Source organism: Pelophylax lessonae, assembly GCF_965119305.1.
Source record: "Pelophylax lessonae genome assembly, chromosome: 3".
Lineage (NCBI taxonomy): Eukaryota > Metazoa > Chordata > Amphibia > Anura > Ranidae > Pelophylax > Pelophylax lessonae.
The window spans coordinates 36,222,328-36,237,733 of record NC_138770.1 but is presented as its reverse complement, the minus strand read 5'-3'; the positions used below and the strand labels follow the sequence as shown (position 1 = coordinate 36,237,733).

Below are 15,406 nucleotides of genomic sequence, written 5' to 3'. Positions count from 1 at the left end.
TATGAAAGTTGACTTGACCATGACAACCCCTTGGCATACCTACAATTATTTCTGACCGATGAGGTTATTGAAAAAGTAGTTACCGATTCAAATCGGTACAAAGAGCAACAATTGGCTACGCATCGGAAGTTTGCAAGATGCAGAAAGTGGGAACCAGTAACCAAAGATGACATTTGGAAATTTCTGGGCCTGATAATACTTCAAGGAGTGGTGGGGAAACCCCTGCAGAAGTGGTATTGAATAACCAATACAATACTTGCCACTCCATTCTTTGGCACGGTCATGTCAGATTCTCCCTCATAATGAAATATCTCCACTTCGAAAAAAATGAAGAATTTGATGAAATGTATTATTACATTATAATTTTTGATTTCGTGTTTCAAACGTTATCATACCCGGGATGTCTACTAGACTCTTGTTTGGACAGATTTAAGTGGGTTATTCCTAAGAATTACAGGCCTAAAATATAAAACAACAGATTTCCATGCAAAACAATGTACCCCGTTTAGCACAAAAATTCTGACATAATCCGACCACCAGGGAGGTTAAGATACTCGCAAAGGCATTGGCCTTGGGACTAAACAAGGTTTTTGCATCTGGCTTTATGCAACAAAAATCTACATCAATTAACCTACGCAGACTATTCCTAAACTTACAATTTCCAGGGGACAATGTGGGTGACAGAGCGTTGCTGTCGCATATAAGGCCTTTGACAGCATTGAATGGAATTACTTGTGGTCAGTAATGTGTAACTATAGCTTTGGCGAAGGGTTTATCTCATGGATTCAACTACTTATTATACCCCAAAGGTGGCCATTAGGGAAGCGGCCAGGATGTTGGCCAGCTTCGATCTCCACAGGGGAAGAAGACATAGCTGCCCCCTGCCACCGCTCTTGTTTGCACTGGCTATTGAGCCTATGGCTGCGCTCATTAGACTAGTGTGAAGATTTGCAGGTTTAAATATGGACAGGTACAAGAAAAAAAATGTTATACGCAGATGATACCATGCTCATCTGTGATCCGTGGTTGGGTAATGAAGATGGCTTCCTCTTCTCCCATACCTTTATCCAGTGGCTGGACAGAAGCATTCCTCCATCCACGCTCGTCCTGTGCAGAAACAGGTTCGTTTAGGCGAGTCAGCACTTGCTGCATCCGCCATAAGACATCTGCATCCAAGACCGTGGGTGCAGGTGAGCAAAGCACACTATTACTTTGCCATATTGTCGATTCTTCAGTCAGGATTTCTGGACTATCAGCTGGTTCTTCTGAATATTCCCAGGTAAGGGGAGCCCAGCCCTGGAGCTGAGCAGAGTCCAGCAGTCTTCTGTAGGCGATTTCCTGCTCCCATTCCTGAACGGCCAGAAACTCCACATCTTCCAGTGCCCAGAGCACTTCCGAGATGTTCAGAATCCTTTCTCTGTAATCCATAATTTCTACTAACCGCCACTCAAAATCACTCCCTAAGTTAGGGTCCCCTGACAGCCTCTCGTACAACAGTCCCCGGCCGCCGTAGCCAAAGCCTTCCATTGGGCTGTCATCAGCTCCCCCCTCAACCCTTTTTCCTTTCCCCTTCCCCTCCCCCTTTTCCTCACTCTTCCTCCCTCTTACCTATCCTTCTTGATATCTGTCTGTATTTTTTCCTGACTTTTTTTCTTTATCTAGGTGATTGGCTCTGACACCTGAAGCCTATGACCATTTTTTCTTTTGGGTCATTCCCATATTGTTCATAGACCAAATTGGGGTGTCGGTAGTTTTTGTATACTATGTACTACAAACACTACATTTGATATAGATACCGTAACCACTTCAGACCCCACGAACTGCCACAGCTTGGTTAGGGTCTCACCGTCTCCTACCCACCCTGTACCTACGACAAGGCTCCAGGTTCCCCAGAAAGTGAAGCAGGAACAAGTACAAGCTCTTACACAAGCGCTTAGTGATTATCCAAGGGAGTATGAAGGACATAGTTAATCCCTTGTAGCATATTCCCCCAATGAGAGACAGGACTCTAGATTGAGGGTGAAGTATAACTCACTTTATTGAACAAGAAACATACTTTTATACAGTTTTCCCCCACAAGGTTACCGCCCAGGTGGACCTTGTTGAAAACAGGCCCTGACATTCACAATCTAATGAAAACAGAGTTTTACACTCCCATACAGTGTACACAAAGATATACACTGTGGGACAATCCCCCCTTCCCCTTAGCAGCCAACCCACATACACATATACATCCTATGATAAGCTTATCTTAAGGCAGACAGAACAATGTGAGGTCATTAACATTTAACAATGAGACAGGCACAATCCACATTCCCTCCCAATACACAAACAATAGGGAAGTCTGCCAATGACAGTCTGTGTGTCTCCCTCACAGACAAGCACATAGAATACACTGTGTAAGGTGGTATTAAATCTTTATATTTCTATATGAAGATATGGTTGACAAATATTACTGTCCCACTTGAAGCATTCCAAACCATTAAGTATCTCTCTTTCACTCATAGTGACGGTTAGTACCGTCACAGAGGGAAATTACGAATTGGTTTTAGAGGTTACATAGTTACATAGTTTGTGAGGTTGAAAAAAGACATCAGTCCATCCAGTTCAACCTGTGATGTGTGTGTGTGTTTGCTGTTAACTGTACATTGAATACCATTACCATTGGTTAATGGGGTCTGGGATTATGGGCATATTCATGCAAGTCGTGTATCGGCTAATGGTTATGATTTATTATATTTCTATGGATTTAATACTTTTATGCTTTTAAATCCATATGTTTGTATTGTATTTTGACTGAGCTGGAGACTGTACTGCTGGCACAATTTTCCAATTGTTCAGTCAATAAAATTTTATTTGAGAAAAAATGATCACGACAATAAAGTCAGGATCCACCTCCATGCCTGGACCGGCTCAGCCTCTCAGCAAGCCAATGAGAGCCTGAGGCAGCCGCTCCAACCCTCTCTACAGCACAGCGCTCCAGTAACTGGGGGGGGAAGAGCAGAGAGCAGGTGACTGACAGTCACCAGCTCTCTGCTTACGGAGCTATGAGAACCAAGTGATTGGCAGTGTTCATTTGCTCGGTTCTCAGTATTATAGAGGCACTGGGGGACAGATGCAGCTTTGGACCAATACTGCATTCACCTAGGTAAGTGTAATTCTTTAAAAAAAAAAAACAACTCATACTTCTCTTTTAAGATCTATATACAAGTATGTTTATCACAATTAATGTTTTATTATATCTTTCAGAGTGGACACCTTGGGGATTATAATGTTCTTAAAGAAGAGTATAAAGAGGAGGATGAGGAGTATGGAGGAATGGAGGAGTTTTCAGAAGGACACAAGGATATGATGGAGCTACCTAATACCAGGAACCCACCAGAGAGATGTCCCCATCCTCTGTATTCCCAGGATTCCAGACAGGAGGATCACACCGTCCCTCACCATTACAAGGTTAGTGGCATCTAGAACATGGACTTGTTAAGGTGATGTTGATTTGTTTAAATATGTCACAGTATTAAAGGTTTATATTTTACAGATGACCTCTTCTATTATATTTTTGGTTTAGGGTGAAGACCTGATAGATATAAAAGTTGAAGTTAAAGCAGAAGAAGAAGAGAGGTATATCAGGGATGATCAGCAGTCTACGGAGGAGGATGGAATAACGGGGACATTTATAAAGGAGGACACTCCTACAGAGATCAGCACAGGTAGGTCATTAACACTAAATACATTCCTTCACCCATACTGCTTACTGATTAGGCAAGGGCTAGGTGATATCAGCATGTAATCCCCTGGTCACTTTCCTGAGCTGTGTTCCCCATCCTGTATTCCTCTTGGATATTCTTCCTTCTCTGTGCTGCAGACAAAATTTATGTATCTAGACTGGATTTATGGAGATTCTGGGGTTCAGCTGGCAGCAAAATGTTTATTTTCACAATCTGTGTTTAGACCTAGGCACCTGGGGTATGTGCTTTGGGTCTCCTTTCCCATGCCCAGGCTGTGACAGGAGTCACTTTGGGGGGGGGGGGGGGCTAGTGGAACCCAGTTTACCTTAGAGAGGTCAGGAAACTCCTTGTCCAGCTCCCCCGACCCCTCCTATGTGTAAGTCACCCTGTGTCAATTAGGGGCACAGGGTGACCGAGAACCCCAGTCAGGTCTGTCCTAACCAGACTCATGGTACAGCCACACTGGACTCAGCATTTAATTTTACCCCTGTTATCCTGGGTTCTTTATGTGTGGTTTGTGTTGAAAGCATGGAGAGGCTCTTTCACTTGGTACAGTAATATGTTTCTTGAGGGATATTTTTCAGGAATAAGAAGATAAATAATTCCATCTTTCAGACTGCTAAAATATTGTAGGAGTGTGTCAGACCATTGCTAGATAGTTTGAGGTGGGGTGGGGATTGTTATGTGTTTTTTAAGTGCCTGTATTCCATTATTTTATTTTTATACTGTCACATTGGTAGCAAGTGGTGGGATAGTGCTTCCTTCCTGTGAACAGGTCCAAACAACCACCGGGATCCAAGATCAGGATAGCAGACTTAGGTCACCCCATCAGAAATATGGACCTGGCATCAGAGTTCCAGGGGCTGTTGCGGATCCCCCTTTCAGTATTCCTAAGGACTGTGTCTGCGGATCAATACCTGGAGATTTGGGTGGAGGTCTGGATTGGAGCCCTTTAGGTCGCTGATAGACACCAGGGCAAGTGCTTTCCAACCCTAGGGCAACGGCCAGTGACCAATGGGAGTTGCAGAAGCCATTCCTGGGAGAGCGGCCCCAGGAGCAATGGGTGTCCGAGTTGGACAGGCTGGTCCAGCAGGAAATAGAGCTGGATAATTGATATCGGCCTCTACAATGGCACGCAGTGCAGGAATATTTAGGGAAGACAACAGAATGCTCTCCGGAATGATATGACTGTAATGGCCCTGGATTGCTGTGTGAGAGCCTTACAGATGGTTTTGTGTTTGGCGATGAAAGGGAACCTGCCCTTGAGTACCTGCAAGAATACAGAGAGGCTATAGTCTGTCTCATAGGGGTGTCGGAGCTTAAACCTAATCTGGAATACTTGCTAAAGAAAGAACAGCATCTGGAAAGGGCATACAGGGAACTGCTAGAACACGTTTAGCAGTATGCCACAGAATCGGCAGCGGAAACTCCGGAAATTGCTATCCCCTATTCCAGGCCTCGACAAACCCCGGGCGCCAGGTCGCATTTGCGACTAGAATTAGCGACCTGGCGCCTGGGGAGCTGTCCTGTCCCTTTTGCGCCCCCACCTTCTTTCCCGAGTGCACGGACTTCCACGCCGTCCATAAATTGAGGCCCCGGCTTTTCGGCCTTCTTCTGTTAGATGAGAGGCTAGGGGAACTGGCGCCCTCTTGTGGTGGCCGGGAGTAATGCATGTTATCAATGCCTTCCTTCTCATCTGCTCTTTGGAAGGAGATGGGAAGTTTTTGCAGGCTTCATCTCTCTGTCCAGTTACCTTTGCTTAAAGGTAAGTGGACAGGGAGTGTGGTTATTATTATTAATTTATTTTTTAAATTAAAAAAAAAAAAATAATAATACATTTTTTCTTTTTTTTAATTATTAAAAAAAAAAAATAAAACATTCTTTTTTTTTTTTTCAATTCTTATTAAAAAAAAAATGATATATATATATATATATATATATATATATCTATATTATTATATATCATTTTTTTTTTTAATAAGAATTGAAAAAAAAAAAGAATGTTTATATTATATATACAGCCGAATGCCCCTTTCACACGGGCTGTCTGATCGGGTCCGCCTGTCAGTTTTTCAGACAGACCTGATCGGACCCCTCATTCTCCTCTATGGAGCGGTAATCGGAGGATCGGATCAGATGGCATCGGATGGAAAAAGACAGACAGTCTGTTTCCATCCAATTGCGCTATAGAGGAGAGTGGGGTTCTAGTCGTAATTATGTGTAAATTTAGTATCCGTTTTATTAAATAAAGCTTGGTTGTTAGTTTAAAAAAAAAAAACTGGCTCCTAACTTTTTTAGCTGGCTCCTAGATTTCAGGCAAATTTGTCAAGCCCTGCCCTATTCTCAAGTGCTGACAACAGGGCAGAACTCTGCAAGCCACTGCCCAGCACTGATAGCATCTTCTGGGTTCCACAGACAGGAGATGGTTAACCTCGATCCCCAGACACCAGTTCCAGAGACTGGGGATTTAATAGACTTTTCTGCTAAGGAAGAACAACCCGGTGAGCCTCCATCAGAAGAGCTGGCTTCGGAGCATGGTGCTGTTTTCCTCTACATACAACAATCAGTGGCCCTGAAGGATTTGTGCAAGGCCACCGACGTTTCACTTTACTGCCCAGTGGAACAGCTGGGAGCTGGGCAGAACGCTACTGGCCTCTGCTCACAACAATCAACTCCGTGGGAGCTCCAGGGAGAGAATGCAATTGGCACCTCACAACTTCAGCCTGAGGTGATATCAGTGGATGGGAGCGCGGTATCCACTGAGAGCAACCCAGCAGAAGAGCTTGCAACAGGGCAGAGTGCTGCTGGCCTCTGCCCCCAACTAACAGAAGATGAATTTCCTGTGGTAGTGGATAAGACTTCAGATTCCACTGACATAACCCCAGAAAAAGGTCTAGCATTGGGACAGGAGGATGTCAACCTTGCTATGCAAACACTGGGATGTTGTCATCTATTAAAAGTGGATGGGACTACAGTCTCCACCTGTATGCCCCAGGGATGCTGTGCAGTCTGCCCAGATCCCCAAAAGCATGACTGTTAGGAGAATACCTGTAAAGAGTGAAGACCAATGGCTGACGTCAGGCAAGCTCAGTTCTGAGGTCAGCGCGAGAAAGGAAAGTCTGAATCACTAGACCAATAATCCTTCTTGAGGTCACAAGCCACGTTCGATGCAGGAGAGAGTTTCATAGTCGGGGTCACAAGCCAAGGTTGATTTCCAAACAGCAATAGAAGTAGCTCAAGTAGTAAGCAGCATCAGACCACAATAATGTGGCGACAGGAAGTGCAGAGGTAAGGCTTATGTAGGAAGTTAATTGGAGGCGCAAGAAGTTCAAGGTTCAATAGCAATCAAGACACAAGGCAGGGTTGTCCAATAGATCAGGCAGGAAGCTGTCCAGCATCCTAGAGAGCTCAGTAAGAAGAATCAATGCTAGACACCGGAGAGGTCCCAGGTTGAAGCCCAGGTCCTGACAGTGACTGTGCGAGCCCAGCCACCCTGTCTTCTCTCCAGCAGCTGAAAGGACACCAGGGGGAAGGACCAGTCTGCACTTCTCCTCAGCAGCGGTTATGTTCTACGAGAGAGGCAGAGGTTGGCTGGGTGAGAAACGCTCTGTTCGAGACAATTTGTTTGGGGTACTGTGTGGGTATGGGCATTTGGGGACTTAAACTACGGACTCACTACGAAGTCAACCTGTTTGGGGTCTCCTTCTGTGTTTAGTCTTCTGCCGAAAGAGGGTAGATATGTGAGGGGAGTCACTTTGGGTGGGGGGCTTGTGGAACCCAGCTTACCTTAGAGAGGTCAGGAAACTCCTTGTCCAGCTCTCCCGGCCCCTACTGTGTGTAAATAGAGAGAGAAATCAAATCAGCGCAATCAAAATTTCAATGAACTTTTTTCAATTTCAATGGCAGCATGCATTCAGTGCTTTCACATCACACAAATGAATAATAGTAAAATGTAAATAATGCAGTGCCAAAGGTATAATAGTGAAAAAAGTGACAAAATATTCTTAAAATCTCATACAAAAAAACATGGATGGATCACATACATTTACATGAATGGTGAAAGAAGTAACAAAATGTTCTTAAATTCCCATACAAGAAACGTGGATAGATCACATAAATTCACATAAATAGTGAAAAAAATGGAGGCAAAATATTGAAAAATAAATGATAATGTCCTCCTAATTGTGTAGATCAAAAAAACTCAATAGAATCCAAAATATAATATACAGTATATAATAAATGGTGCATCAAAAAAGAAAGAAGAGAAAAAGTCCCAAATAAAGTAATCCTTCTGTGCCATGCTCAAATTACTATAAAGTGTTGGTGCTTCACTCCACACTCGAGTGCTCCGTGTTTACGTGCTCAATAGCAGCTCACCTCATTCATTAACTCATATATTCCAATGAGTCAAATACACATTCATACCCAAGGATTCCAGATGAATGGGATGGATAAAAACCCCCTTCCTTTCCAGGGCTCCAAGATCCAGGTAAAAAGATAAAGGCCCCGCTCATATGAAAACAAATAAACAATCTAGTGCTCTCTGAATGGCTTTTAATGAATAAAGTAAAACGGCATAATAACTCACATTTAAAAGCACTTAAGCAGTGCGGGCTGTAACCAACTCGCCCAACAGGAAGTGATCTGACCGTCCTGGATCTGACGTACTCGAGCAGGCTCCTCCCCCCGCACACGTTGCATCACTACTTTGACTACGTCAGCAGGGGTGGAGCCTCGAGTGCAATCAAAACCATCAGTTAAAACCAAAACCATTATATCAGTGACCATATTTAATGGTTTTGATTGCACTCGAATGTTTGGGAAGCGTTATGGGACCACTGTCTGTTACTCCCATGCAAAGTGTTTTTTTCCGGGTTGCGATTGCTGGCATTTATCAGAAGAGGGGATATTTTTGCAAGGAAAGGGGCGGACACTTCCGGTCTGTATATTTGATAATGGATGATGTTCGGAGTCCTAGTGTGGCTACAGGTATCAGCAGGGGGGCAGGAGAAGGCCCCAAAATGTCTGCAAGCTTTGATTGGTATCAACAGATCTAAGGAATATATTTTCTCTCTCATAAAAGCTAAAATGTTAGCGGCAGAGACATGAAGATAATTCCTTACATCTGTTGATCCCACTGTTGCCACCAATCTGTCTCTGATTTGTACAGGCAGATACAAATCTTACATATAATCTGGTGCACTCTAAAGGCCCGTACACACGTACCGATCGTCGGCATACAAACGTCGGTGGACGAAGGATCTGCCGATTGTACGCGTGTTAGTATGGTGCCTCCGACAGATGTCTGCGCACAATCCGCGGACAAAAGTCTTTCTTGCAAACATGAAAATTTTTGTATGCCGACACCAGAACGGACGATTGTTCGCCTGTCAGTACAGAATTCGGCCGACAGACCGCAGATTTGCAAGACTGGGCATGCTCAGAAAATAGAAAACACAGGGAAAGTTAACCATTACATGACATCACTTCTGCAGTCGGCAGACAAAATTCTTGTGCTGTCCTTGTGCTGTCTTTGCACTTTTCAGCAGACACCGACATCCCGGGGAGAAAAGAGGAACATTTGTATGCCGACCATCGGTACGTGTGTATGGGGCTTAAGGGTTGGGAAGCAGTCTAGCAATTAGCACACACTACTAGGATTCTTCCATATATCCCACAAGCTAGAACCCTGGTGTTAATCACTCTTTCCACTGTCCAGACACACAAAAACCAATAGCCTGCCACCACCCAACAGTTTGTCGGTAGACTGGTCTGCTGGGCCATCACATAAGCACAGATCTTGGTCTGGCAGATGTGCTAGTTTACAATCTGCTAACATGCAGTGCAATTGCATACCGACTGGCACGAAACTTAGACCAAGCACATAGACACTGCAATCCAACAATCTCTCCAGAGATATGAGCCCTAGCTTAGTACACAGAAGTCACTTATTCATTTTATAATTTAATATCCCAAAAGGGGGCAGTGCATAAAATATATACATATATATACAAAGAAAAAGGAGTTACAAAAAAGATAAAAAGACACACAATTGGCAATTCACTATGAAAATAAAAAGGGACTAAAACAGAAATAAACTTTACCAAAGTTTATCCTTTGACAGAAGCATGTCAGACACATCAGTACCTTCCCAGTAGAACTGGCTTCATGGAATAACAACGTTCATATTTCAGGTTCCCCAATTTATTGGAATATGGATGTGGGCTGGACTTTAGCCCTTGGTCAATCAACCCTCTGGAGTTTTCCCGTCTCAGCCCACAGGATGTTTTGTGTTCTGAAATAACCAGAGTTAAATTGGCCCAAAATGGCGCTAATCACTATGTCAGGGATAGGATTTCCAAAACCAGCGCATCGGTCCGAGTGCGACAAGACCAATCACTTTCTGCCTACCGGCTGGCCGCAGTCAGGCACCATATCACAGTTTTGTGTGTTTCTCTAGGATCCTACACACGCAACAAATAAAGAGTTACATGTACTTGTAGCCCAACATGTTACCATCAGAAGAAGGAATTATAATATTTTACCTTTTATGAGAGAGACATTTTGGGGCCTTCTCCTGCCCCCCTGCTGATACCTGTAGTCACACTGGCTAGGACTTTTTTTTGAGGCTTCCGGAAGGTGGCAATCCAGCTTTACTCGGATGGCAGACTTTTATTAGCATCTAAGTGTCAACTCGATCCTTGGAACTGGCCCTGTCCTTTTCAAATGCTAATGAAAGAACATATGTGTATGACTGATCACTAAATACTATATCTTTAATAACTCCTAGAATTAAACTACATCTACAATTATACTACCTCTAAAGATCACATCTTGCTAAGGCACAACTTTCTTACTCTTACATTTATGTTACACTGATGTGGGCGGAGTCCTGGTTTAGGGGAACCAATATGCTTATTTCTAGTAATAATCTTTTTATTTCTATTTTAGTACATGAACGGGAGAAGAGGAAAACCTCAGAGGATTGTCTCACTTTGTCTCCAGACTGTAAAGTAGAAGATGAGGACATCACACAGTATAGTCCAGGAGAAAACCCGGCTACCTCAAATGTCCATCCGGCACCACACAGTGTAGATGGACCATCGTATTCCTCTTATCCTGAGGAACCTCAGACTGTGAGGGACGGTGCCATCCTTCCAATCCATAAGAGGTTTTCCTGTCCTGAGTGCGGGAAGTGCTTCCATTCTAAATACAATCTTAAAGTGCATAAAAGAACTCACACAGGGGAAAAGCTGTATGCCTGTTCTGAGTGTGAGAAATGTTTCTGTTCTACAAATGCTCTTAATGTGCATAAAAGATCTCACACGGGGGAGAAGCCGTTTTCCTGTCCTGAGTGTGGGAAATATTTTTCACAGATATCCAATCTTTATAAACATCAGAGATTGCACACTGTGGAGAAGCCGTATTCCTGTCTCGAGTGCGGGAAATGTTTCCATTCTAACTCCAAACTTAATGGGCATAAGAGGTCTCACACGGGGGAGAAGCCGTTTTCCTGTCCTGAGTGTGGGAAATATTTTTCACAGATGTCCAATCTTTATAAACATCAGAGATTGCACACAGGGGAGAAGCCTTATTCCTGTCTCGAGTGTGGGAAATGTTTTTCACAGAAGTCCCATCTTTACAAACATCAGAGGTCTCACTCGGGTGAGAAGCCATATCCCTGCACTGAGTGCAGGAAATGTTTCTATTCTAACTCTGAACTTAATGTGCATAAGAGGTCTCACACGGGGGAGAAGCCGTATTCCTGTCCTGAATGTGGGCAACGTTTTTCACAGAAGTCACATCTTTATGAACATCAGAGGTCTCACTCGGGTAAAAAGCCATATCCCTGCCCTGAGTGCGGGAAATGTTTCCAATATCAATCCAAACTTAATGTGCATAAGAGGTCTCACATAGGGGAGAAGCCGTATTCCTGTCCCGAGTGTGGGAAATGTTATTCACAGAAGTCACATCTTTATGGACATCAGAGGTCTCACACGGGGGAGAAGCCATATTCCTGTCCCGAGTGTGAGAAATGTTTTTCCCAGAAGTCAATTCTTTATAGACATCAGAGGTCTCACTCGGGTGAGAAGCCATATCCCTGCCCTGAGTGCGGGAAATGTTTCTATTCTAAATCCGATCTTAATGTGCATAAGAGGTCTCACACGGGGGAGAAGCCGTATTCCTGTCCCGAGTGTGGGAAAAGTTTTTCACATAAGTCAAGTCTTTACAAACATCATAGATTGCATACAGGGCAAAAAATGTATTCTTGTCTAGTGTGTGGGAAATGTTTTTCACAGAAGTTCAATCTTTACACACATCAGAGATCTCATACGGGGGAGAAGCCGTATTCTTGTCCTGAGTGCAGTAAATGTTTTTCACAGAAGTCCCATCTTTACAGACATCAGAGATCTCACACGGGGGAGAAGCCATATTCCTGTCCTGAGTGCGGGATATGTTTTGCACAGAAGTACAATCTTTACAAACATCAGAGATCTCACACAAGGGAGAAACAATATTCCTGTCCTGAGTGAGGGAATTGTTCCTCACTGAAGTCCTGTCTTCCTGTACATCAGGGATCCCACACAACCCTTGGGGTGTATTAGTGCCTTGAGTACGGGAAATGTATTCTATATGAATGTTGCTGGACATCACAGCTCCCATGTGGGAAAGAAGCACACCCTGATATACACCTCAGATATACTCCATGGCTGATCTTTATCATGTAAGAAACACTTCATAAGGAGATCAGAGATCACCAAAGACATGGATGAAGTGTTGTACTATATTGGCAATTGATAGCAGTAGAAAAATAAAAATTGAGACATTACCTTTCATTGGCTGAGTACATTTTGTAGTGTAAGCTTTCACAAACACTTAGAGGTCCATTTAAAAAGAAAAATAGTTGATCTAATGTGTTAAAGTAAACGTTAATACATAGATTATAATAATATATATATACACTGCTCAAAAAAAATGTAATTAACACTTTTTAATCAAAGTATAGAATCAATTAAGTTTAACTCCTGGGATATTGATCTCTTCAGTTAAGTAGTAGAGGGGGTTGTTAATCAGTTTTAGCTGCTTGCACTAGATGGGCAACAATGAGGCAACCTCCAAAACAAGAAGGGTTTTTACAGGTGGAGGCCACTGTCTTTTTTCCCCTACTCATCTTTTCTCTTTTCCACTAGGTTTGCATTTGGCTAGGGTCAGTGTCACTACTGGTAGCATAAGGCAATACCTGGACCCTTCAGAGGTTGTGCAGGCATTCCATCTTCTCCAGGGTGGCACATCAATACATGCCATTGCCAGAAGGTTTGCTGTGTCTCCCAGCACAGTCTCAAGATCATGGAGGAGATTCCAGGAGACAAGCATTTACTCTAGGAGAGCTGAACAGGGCCATAGAAGGTCCTTGACCCATCAGCAGGACCGGTATCTGCTCCTTTGTGCAAGGAGAAACAGGATGAGCACTGCCAGGGCCCTATAAAATGACCTCCAGGCCACTTTGTGAATGTCTCTGACCAAACAATCAGAAACATACTTCACAAGGGTGGCCTGAGGGCCGACGTCCTCTAGTGGGCCCTGTGCGAACACCAGAATTGGCAGGTCTGCCATTGGCGCCCTGTGCTTTTCACAGATGAGAGCAGGTTCACCCAGAGCATATGTGACAGACGTGAAAAGGTCTGGAGAAGCCATGAGGAATGTTGTGCTGATTGTAATATAGTTCAGCATGACCAGTTGGGTGGTGGGTCAGTGATGGTCTGGGGAGGCATATCCATGGAGGGACGCACAGACCTCTACAGGCTAGACAATGGCACCCTGACTGCCTTTAGGTATTGGGATGAAATCCTTGGACCCATTTTAGACCCTATGCTGGGGCAGTGGGTCCTGGGCAGAGATGTATAGTAACTAAGTAGAACTACTTCACTACTGTACTTAAGTACCGAAAGGCGGTATCTGTACTTTCCTAGAGTAGAATTTTTTTCTCCTACTTCCACTTTTACTTCACTACATTTTTTCAATGATTTCAATACTTCTACTCCAATATTTTTTTTTGTGCTGCATAGTTACTCGTTACAATTATAAAAATTACCACTGCCAGAACAGTAGATGGCAGGTTTCATGAAGCTCAAAACGTGTATTATCAGCGCATACGAAAATAAAAGCTACTGTATGTATAAATAAAAGCAGAATTTGAAATAATAAAAAACATGTGATGTTCAACTTCTTTCTTTAATAACTACATAACACAGTACTTGTACTTTTACTTTCAGTACTTGAGTAGCAATTTTTTTTCAAAACTACTGGTACTTTTAATTTCAGTACTTGAGTAGCAACATTTTTTAAAAAACTACTTGCAATACTTAAGTACAAAAAATGTTGAATACTTTAGTACTTCTACTCAAGTCACTTTTTGATCGAGCACTTCCACTTCTACTCAAGTCACTTTTTAATTGAGCACTTGTACTTTTACTCAAGTATGGGTTTTGAGTACTTTATACAACTCTGGTCCTGGGTTCCTCCTGGTGCATGACAATGCCCGACCTCATGGGCAAGAGTATGCAGCCAGTTCCTGGAGGATGAAGGAATTGATACCATTGAATGGCCCCCACCCTCACCTGACCTAAATCCAATAGAACACCTCTGGGACATTCTGTTTTGGTCCATCCAATGCTGCCAGGTTACACCTCAATCTGTTCAGGAGCTCGGTGATACCCTGGTCCAGATCTGGGAGGAAATACCCCAGGACACCATCTGTCGTCTCATTAGGAGCATGGCCTGACATTGTCAGGCATGCATACAAGCACATAGGGGCCATACACACTACTGAGGACCATTCTGAGCTGCTGCAATGACATTTGAGCAAAATGGACTTGTCTGCTGCATCATTTTTCCACTTTGATTTTCAGGGTGTCTTTGAATTCAGCCCTCTGTAGGGTGATAATTTTCATTTCCATCAAATATTGTGGCATTCTTTCCTTCCTAACACATTACCCAGTCCATACCAGTATAGATCCTAACACATTACCCAGTCCATACCTGTATAGATCCTAACACATTACTCAGTCCATACCAGTATAGATCCTAACACATTACCCAGTCCATACCAGTATAGATCCTTACACATTACCCAGTCCATACCAGTATAGATCCTAACACATTACCCAGTCCATATCAGTATAAATATCCAGCATGATATTTTTCCCCATTTAAGATCTGATGTGTTTTCAAAGTGTTCCTTTAATGTTTTTGTAGCAGTATATATAATAAATGGTATTGTATAGATTATAATTAAATACCAATTACTATTAAGAAGGCCTGAAACCTTTTCCCTAGAATGATGTAAGAGCTTTGAGAAACCACATCTGCAAGTAAGAAAAAAATAATGTTACAGACATCCTTCTATATACACTGTATGACCCCTTATAACAACAAGATCAATTATTCGACCTGCTTACTTTATATCAATTAAATAATGTACGATTTAAAGAATAGTACAAGATTGATTAAAGGGAACAATACTATGAATTGTACTTTGACATGATTTGTTACGTGAATCATCTATCTTGAATTATGTAAGCCCAGATGTGTAAATGTATACACCCAGATGTACAATTATTAATGAATATGTATGTCCTTTTTTAAGAATATAAAAGAAGAGAATATTGTATCAATAA

General features: G+C 42.9%; 3 protein-coding genes across 3 annotated transcripts in view; 2 read left to right on the top strand and 1 right to left on the bottom strand.

Annotated features, from left to right (window-relative positions):
* Positions 1-15,406, top strand: part of LOC309550702 (uncharacterized protein) — a 975,511-nt gene that overhangs the window by 269,273 nt on the left and 690,832 nt on the right. The gene's annotated exons all lie outside the window — the stretch shown is intronic.
* LOC309550720 (uncharacterized protein) overlaps positions 1-15,406 on the bottom strand; it is a 590,048-nt gene that overhangs the window by 129,087 nt on the left and 445,555 nt on the right. The window lies entirely within an intron of this gene.
* On the top strand, positions 11,273-12,312 carry LOC309549975 (uncharacterized protein; the record flags this gene model as incomplete). Its single annotated transcript, XM_082250451.1, has 2 exons — positions 11,273-11,561; positions 11,646-12,312. 2 exons carry the CDS (start codon positions 11,273-11,275, stop codon positions 12,260-12,262), a joined length of 906 nt encoding a protein of 301 aa, XP_082106577.1. The 3' UTR covers positions 12,263-12,312.